Below are 7,500 nucleotides of genomic sequence, written 5' to 3'. Positions count from 1 at the left end.
TGAACAAGACGGATTAATCGCGAAATACTTGCGATAGCGCTAAGTTATATTTTGTACTAACGTTTTCGTTGCTGTAGCCGTCGTCTTTGCTAAAACTCCGCGAGAAGGACGGTAAGTTCATTTTAGGTGCAATAACTCCGTTTTTTTTAATATTGATTTTTGTTGTTTTCTTGCTGATGCTGGACAATCAACTTTCTAATTCCTATTATTTATGAAAGAAACTCTTCTTTGTCAGTTCTACCGGCTGATGAACAACAGCGCTGCAGACCCCGAGACTCAGTCTTGCCAAAAAACCTAGAGTAAGTCTCTTTCGAAAAATATTTGTTTTCCTTGATACATCCTTTTGCATGTGCTTGTGTTTTTTCTCTGTGGTCTTAAATTTTCATGCGCTGGCAATGTTAAGACAAGGTTTCCAAACAGACCATGTTAAATTTTGAAAATTTTTAATATATGACCGTCAACTCAAAATTTCTTTTTGGAACGCTTCATTTTTATTTGTCATTTGCTTTCCTTTACAGAAATGTACCAAATGGATTGGACAACTCAGCTAACACTGGCAGATCTGAACTTTGCTTTACATTCAGAATCATTTCAGGATTATCGATCGTAACTGGATTGAGGACTGAGCCAAAAAAACAATAAGTTCATCCTCTGAAATCAATCTTTGATCGTAGCTCTGAAAAAGCACATCTCTTGTCTTCCTTAAAGAAGTCGTGATTCAGTATTAAGAAAGAAGACAAAGAATCAAAACTGCTGTACACCGATGCCGTAAAATCACTGACGCGACATGCTTAATGGAAACAAGTCAAGTCACAGACGCCGGTCTCGACCCAGTTTTACCTCGGCTGCTTGCAAAGTATATTCCATAAATCGTGTACCAGGCTTGGGCTGCCTGTGGTTTGCTCAGCTCTTTCCTCACTGTGTGCGGCAGGCTTCAAAAAGTGTAATACCAGTGCAAATTACACATCGAAATTCTGGATTACGATTGGTTTATAAACAATAGGTTTGGTCAGAACCAATCAAATGTTTTGTTTCCAAATCAAGCGCGCGCCATGGATGGCGCCATTTTTCCCTGATTGCGTGATATGCGTGCGTTTCTTCAGCTTAACCATCTCGAAATTTTTCATGTATGTTATTTAACAATTATTCGCCGAAGGCGAAGTGATTATGTAATGTTTAAAAAACGAGCAGGGGTGTTTTATAAACACGTGCTGCGAGTTTTTTGAACGGCGCGCTTCAAAAACATTCCACAAAGAGCGTGTCCCTCTAGACTCAAAACAATGGTTCAAATTGTGAGAGGTGAATATTAACATACAAGAAAAACAAGCTATGGCTTATTAGTATTCTTTATATAAAGAATACTAACTACGAGTGTTTTATCAGGTATAAAGCTCATCCACGTGACGTTTTATTGGTGTTTTGATAAGCTGTTAAGCTCATGAATTATTAATGAGTTTTTGAACGGTGAATATTTACCGATAATCACTGAGCCTGAGGCGAATAATTGTTTTAGTGTAAATACACAGGTGATTATTTCAAAAAAGAGAAAAAAAAAACATTTCAACGCGAAATCGCCTTCACTTAATTACAGTGGCAAAACGACTACTGGCAGCCATTTTGTCCGTCGAGGTGATTATCGGCTGATAATCCGAGATAGCGAGCCAATGAGAGCGCGCGATTTTGTATAATCACCTTTGTATTTATACTAATAACTAATCACATGATTTTTCTCGTGCAATTTGGAATAAATAAGCACGCGTAAATTTTTTCAATGACGACCAAAATTGCACGAGCTCGTAGACAAGTGCATATTCATTCCAAATTGCACTCGAAAGCATGTGATTAGCTATACTTACGGGCATGAGTGATGATCTGAAAGTACGGCTCCTCGTACAATTTAAGAAATTTCAAAACATCACGAATGACCATAAATCGTGAAATGCACGAGCAAGTTCTTACGATTTCTTATTTATTGTTTTTTGTTTTCCCAACAAAATTACCCAATTGCTGTGTTTCCATAGCAACGTCCATATTGCCCACTATATTCGTCATTGACCAACCAGAAACGCGATATTCTGTATAGTATAAAATAAACACTTTGATGGTAACTTTCTGAATACATGATTGATATGGCATTTCTAGAAGTATTGAAAAGAACGAGATTTCTTTTTGACACAAAAATAAGGGATGATGCTTAGGCTAACTCTGTGGTGTATAATATATTATTAACTAATCGCCCTCCACTATAAGGCACAAAGAAAATATATGCAAGTTGCGAAATACAGATGGCGTGTTATGAAGAGTAATTCGGGACGGCTGTCTGCATAATACATTGCACGAACCATTTTTCTTCCCATGGCTGACGGAAAATAACAGAAACCATCCAGCTTTTGATCAATACTCCTTAATTGCTTTCACATTTTGGTGTCTTTTTCCGAAAATCATTTATCTACGAATGGTGTTGTTTTTTTAGTCGCTTTCTGCGCTTAATTACACGATGGTGTTCTTTAAACGTCTACATAATTTATGACAAGAGGAACTTCATTATCAGATAATAAACAAGAAATTTCAGTGTTAAATTTGCATCCGACAAGAGCTGGAAACTCTGTATTTCCTATTCTTTCGAGGTGAGATCAATAACGGTGGGATAACAAAATGAAAGAATTATGAATTTTCTCGCATGCTTCAAAAAAAATAAAGCCAAAAAAGGAAGTTTGCCATTGGCTGTAATAGGAACCCAACCAATGCTACTGTTCGAAATCTGTCAGGAGCCGGCCGAATTCAGAGCACCTGCAATGACTGTCCACAAATGACTTTTATTGAAGTCTTGGTCAACAGTGGAGACACGAAATCCATTTGGAACACAACCCTATCTTAACAGTGCGGAGTCAACAAGGATTCTGACGGTTTAATTGACTAATAGCAGAAACACGCGAAAGCTGGGAAAATATCGCAAAACTTGCTTATGCTGGCTTAGCGATTTAGGATCCCCAGTGGTATATATAATATGTGTATCTGAATTGTAGGGCGCAGTGAGGTTCATTTGCACAATTGATGAACGCAAAAATCACCACTTGTCCAAAGTAGGGAATATTGACATCTTAACAAGCTAGTACGACAGATTTGCACGAGACTAGACGTAAAGTGGAATGTCGAGAAAAGACGACCACAGATCTAGAGAAGTAGGTTCATCTAAGGTTACAGTGCCTCGCTCAATGTCAATGCAAAGGAAGGGAATCCTTGTTGAAGGAGGAAATGCCATGATGTATTTCGTATCAAAAGGAAAGGGAAAAGAGAAACCTCGAATAACAGATTCAAATATAAATAAAAAGAAAAAGAATTTGATGCACAGAGTTGGTTCGGGAACCCAGGAGAAAATTGTAAATACCAAACGCAAGGAGAAAATTCTTCAAGATCGGGACACTGTTATCTGCAAGGACTTTCGAATGATGAAGTTGAACCAAGATAACGACGGCGATGACGATTATTGCTCTATTGATTCTCGACTTTCATCATGGGTGCCTTTGGGCTTGTTCGAAAAGAGGATCTTAAAAAATGTCCACAAAGTTCAGACTTTGGAAAACTGCAGCGATGAAGAAATCGGGCGAATATTAGAAGCAAAAGAAGGTATAAATACAGGGAGAAATCTCAATCTAGATTTAGCTGAAGGTGAGTCGTATGGGTTACAGCCAGTCTCTCAGCCAAAAGGTCACTGGCCTAATAATAAGGAACACATGAAGCTGATGGGTAATTTTGAGTCGAAGGATTCAACTATCCCAAACAGGGTCATAGAGAATTCCGGAATAAATTCTGAATCTCAGAGAAGCGTAAAATTGACAAGTAAATCTGCTTGGGAACTAAACAACAAATACCATCTTACTGCAGATTTTCCGCCTGAAGTGTGGAACGACAAAAAAGACACTAAACTCTCAAACACCATAACACTGTCACCTGATCTAATGAGTTCACATTTTCCCCGATTAACAGCTGCCACAAAACGGAGAAGAGGTTCTTTTCCGATTACAAGTAATTCGTCTGCACAGTCAAACGTAACGACGGAACGTCCCACGCTGTCAGGGCGATTCTGTAAAGTTCAACTTCCCTCGAAATTTCCCGGCATTTTGTCACCACCCAGCGAAAACGAATCTGAATCTTTAAAAGATGAAATCGTCAGTGGCAGAAGAATTATGGATAGTACTAAAATATCAAAGAAAAATGAAGAAAAAAAGCGATGGGATCCTGGTTCTCCTGAAAGACAAGTACCGCGGATTGCGCCTTTGCCAGAAAGAGCATCGCCTGATTCAAGCAAATCTCGTTCACCATTGCTATCCTCAGAAAATCTTGCAATGCATACAGCCTCCAACGAGTACCTGGCCGCAAGAGTGGTCACGCAACTGAACTCTGCTTTCGAGGAAACGTTTCTTGGAAGTGAGAATCAGGTCACGAATCGAGCAAACTGTGTCACGCCAAATCTGATGCCGCGTAGACACAGCGCAATGGTTATTCGTTCAAACACTGGTAGCTTATTCGAGGGACCAGCGGATCCACTTTTCTTGCCTTCAGTTGACAACGAGTGTTGCAAGAGCTTGCCAAATTTAACTGGCCGAGACAAAACTAAGCGAGTGTTTGTAGCATTTGACAAGGATTGTCCCAGCGTAAAAGTGGTCGATTTAAAGGGCAGGGGTGACATTGCTGATAAATGCCGAATTTTAAACAACAAATTAACCAAAGATGACTTAAAAGTTGAGGCAATGCTCAAAGAAAAAGCTCACAAGAAAGCGATGGTTGAGAAATGGGTTATTGCCTCTGCCACACAACACACCTAAAAAGACAAAGCAGGCTTCAAGTTTTACACGTAGCCTTGGCAAGCGTTCCCTTGAACAAGTAAAAGTACGAAGAGCTCGACTTGAAGAGAAGGAAGGAGTGGGCCACATCGTTCATATGGAATGGTTGCTGACCAATCATGAGCTCATCTGGCACAATATTTTACGCAATCCATATGGGACCCTCTAAAGAAAAGTAATTGCATTCTTTTTCTTGTCAATTGTGAGTTTCTGCTCGAGATAACATTTTTGAAAATATTTCCACTCGCACTACAACAAAAGCTTTGAATCGTGCATGACCCGTAATAGAAGAACAGGTGGCCATTCAGCCTGCTGCGTCTCTTCGTGGAAATCCGAATCGGTATAGAACTGATTGGTCGGTTTTTTCGGACCAAAACGACGTAATCTTCTTTCATGGAAAGACTCGTATGCAGATGAATTATAAAACAGATTTTGCCTTTTATTCAAAAATATAAAAGAGTTTTGAATACCAAGAATCCATTCTTAAGGGTATATATAACGCAACGGATCAGGATTTTTATTTGCGATCCGGATTCTATGCGAATCCCTATTTTTTTATTTAGGAGTCATGCTTTTGAGCGTTTCTTTGGTGAAGTATTCGAAAGATGGCAGAGGCGTTTTGATGGTGAGATTCCAAAAATTCCGATTGTGATATTTCAAATAAACACACTTAAATTCGTGAGTGGCTTTGTTGTCATCAATGCAGTTGTTGTTTTTGTTCCCAGTCCTTTTACTCATTATGCTCTTTCATGGTACTCTGAACGTTAAAAGACTGAAAAAAGCAGCAATGTCAAGCAAGCGTTCAGAGAAGTAACGCATCTAAGGGCCGATTTATACGGTACGATTTTTGTCGCATGCGACAAGCTCACGACAGGCCCACGACATGACTTACGATTGTCGCAGCGTTTTAGAGCGGTTTTCAAATGAGTGTCGTAAAACCAAAACCAAAGTAATTACTTTGGCCAATCAAAAAGGACGGAGACAATCCGGTAAACCAATCAAAACTGAAAGTAATTACACGTAGCTGACACAAAGCGCGGGAAAATGTGCACGCGTGAGCCACGATTGGTAATGGTTTCACTTCTGATTGGTTGAAAAACTGGCGCGCAAACTTTGAACCAATCACTGAGTGAAGTAAATGCAAAACCAAAGTAATTCGCTAATTACTGTCGACACTCAATTGAAAACCGCTCTAAAACATGTTTTAAAATGCTACGACATTTTTTCTGACGTACACAACAATCGTAAATCATGTCGTAGTCCTGTCAGCCCCCCCCCCCCCCCAATTCATGGTGTAGAAGGACAATAGGAAAAATTAAGTATGGAAGGCGAGGACGTCTTCGAGAACGTAGAGTTGTTTTTTAGTTCAGTAAAACTTCTTCAAGTCCTGGTGAGCCTTCTTATAACGATACGGCCTTTTGAAAGAGTTTCATTAAAACCACGTATATAACCAATGTGTTATCTTTGTTTACAAGTAGAGGAATTATATCTTCCGAAATATCATGAACTCGAGTGCATTTCGTAATTCAGTTATGGGTATGTGACTGGTAGAGCCACATTCTCGCTCGGCATTTTTCATTTGACATCTGGTAGACTACCACTAACTATATGGCGCCATCCAATCCACTTGACCGATTCCTCAGTGAAAGGTCATGATTTTAGTGGGTGGCAAAACAAACGGCGCCAACTCCCCTTGAAAAATAATTTTTTTTTATTCTTAGCTTCCTCTTGATAGCTGTTTGTTCAATGGATCAATGTGAGGATGGCACGAACTTTGGACGACATTTCGTGTTTTTCGATAGACGAAAAAACCAGCTCCATACATGAATTTGTAGAGTTGAGTAAATCCGCAAAGTTTCTTAGGATTTCTTTGCGTGGTGATACGGGAACTCGAACATGCCAAGTTATATAAAGAGTTACCCCCGGACACATACCTCTTATCAAGTACCTTTTACCGAACAAAGGCTTTCCGCATCACTGCACTCTCATTACTATCTATCTGCGCAGCTAACTGGAACAAATGTTATTTCTGACGGGTGAGCAAGCGAACAAGGCTGAAATAACTATTTTGTCGGCACGAGATACAACATGGGCCTGGGTTACAGGCCGGGGTATCATGGGTAGGGTTTCAGGGGTATATAAGACCGAGTATAACACGTGGCTGTCATCTAGGCTTCAGAACCAACCGCGTTCTTTCGTTTCGTTTCGTTTAATTTTTTCTTTGCTTAGTTCCTTCTTTTCCTGGTATCATGCATCCAGTCTGGTTGAATCGGCTATTCTAATTTCATTCTTGTAAAGCCTTCGTAGGATGGGCTTCTAATCGCTTGGAGCTTGAGCCATGGTTCCTACCCAGATTTCCTGCACATTTTCTTTTTTCCCCACAGGGGTTTTTTCTGGCAGGTTTTTTCTGGCCTCCGTTCGAACCGCATTTTCTTTGTTAGTGGTTGCTCAGCTCTGCTAGTTTTAAGGCTTTTGTCCGTTTTATTCTTGTATTTGTACTCTAAGCTATATTGTATTTTATTTATAATGTACGTAGGAGTTGGTGATCCCCCGCCTAACTGGCAGCCTAACTGGCACAGAGCTGGAAAGCTTATCTGGGGATGTAGGCCAAGATGGCCTGTTTATATTATAGTTTAATTTAATGTCGGAGTTGATG

General features: G+C 39.8%; 1 protein-coding gene across 1 annotated transcript; it reads left to right on the top strand.

Moving 5' to 3' along the window:
- Positions 1–2,628: 2,628 nt before the first annotated feature.
- LOC138019588 (uncharacterized) lies at positions 2,629–5,851 on the top strand. Its single transcript, XM_068866445.1, has one exon. It carries the CDS (start codon positions 3,150–3,152, stop codon positions 4,824–4,826), a length of 1,677 nt encoding a protein of 558 aa, XP_068722546.1. The 5' UTR covers positions 2,629–3,149; the 3' UTR covers positions 4,827–5,851.
- Positions 5,852–7,500: the final 1,649 nt, after the last annotated feature.

The sequence above is a fragment of the Montipora capricornis genome, chromosome 10, assembly GCF_036669925.1.
Source record: "Montipora capricornis isolate CH-2021 chromosome 10, ASM3666992v2, whole genome shotgun sequence".
NCBI classification, from domain to species: Eukaryota; Metazoa; Cnidaria; class Anthozoa; order Scleractinia; family Acroporidae; genus Montipora; species Montipora capricornis.
This window is presented reverse-complemented; position numbering and strand designations above follow the sequence as displayed.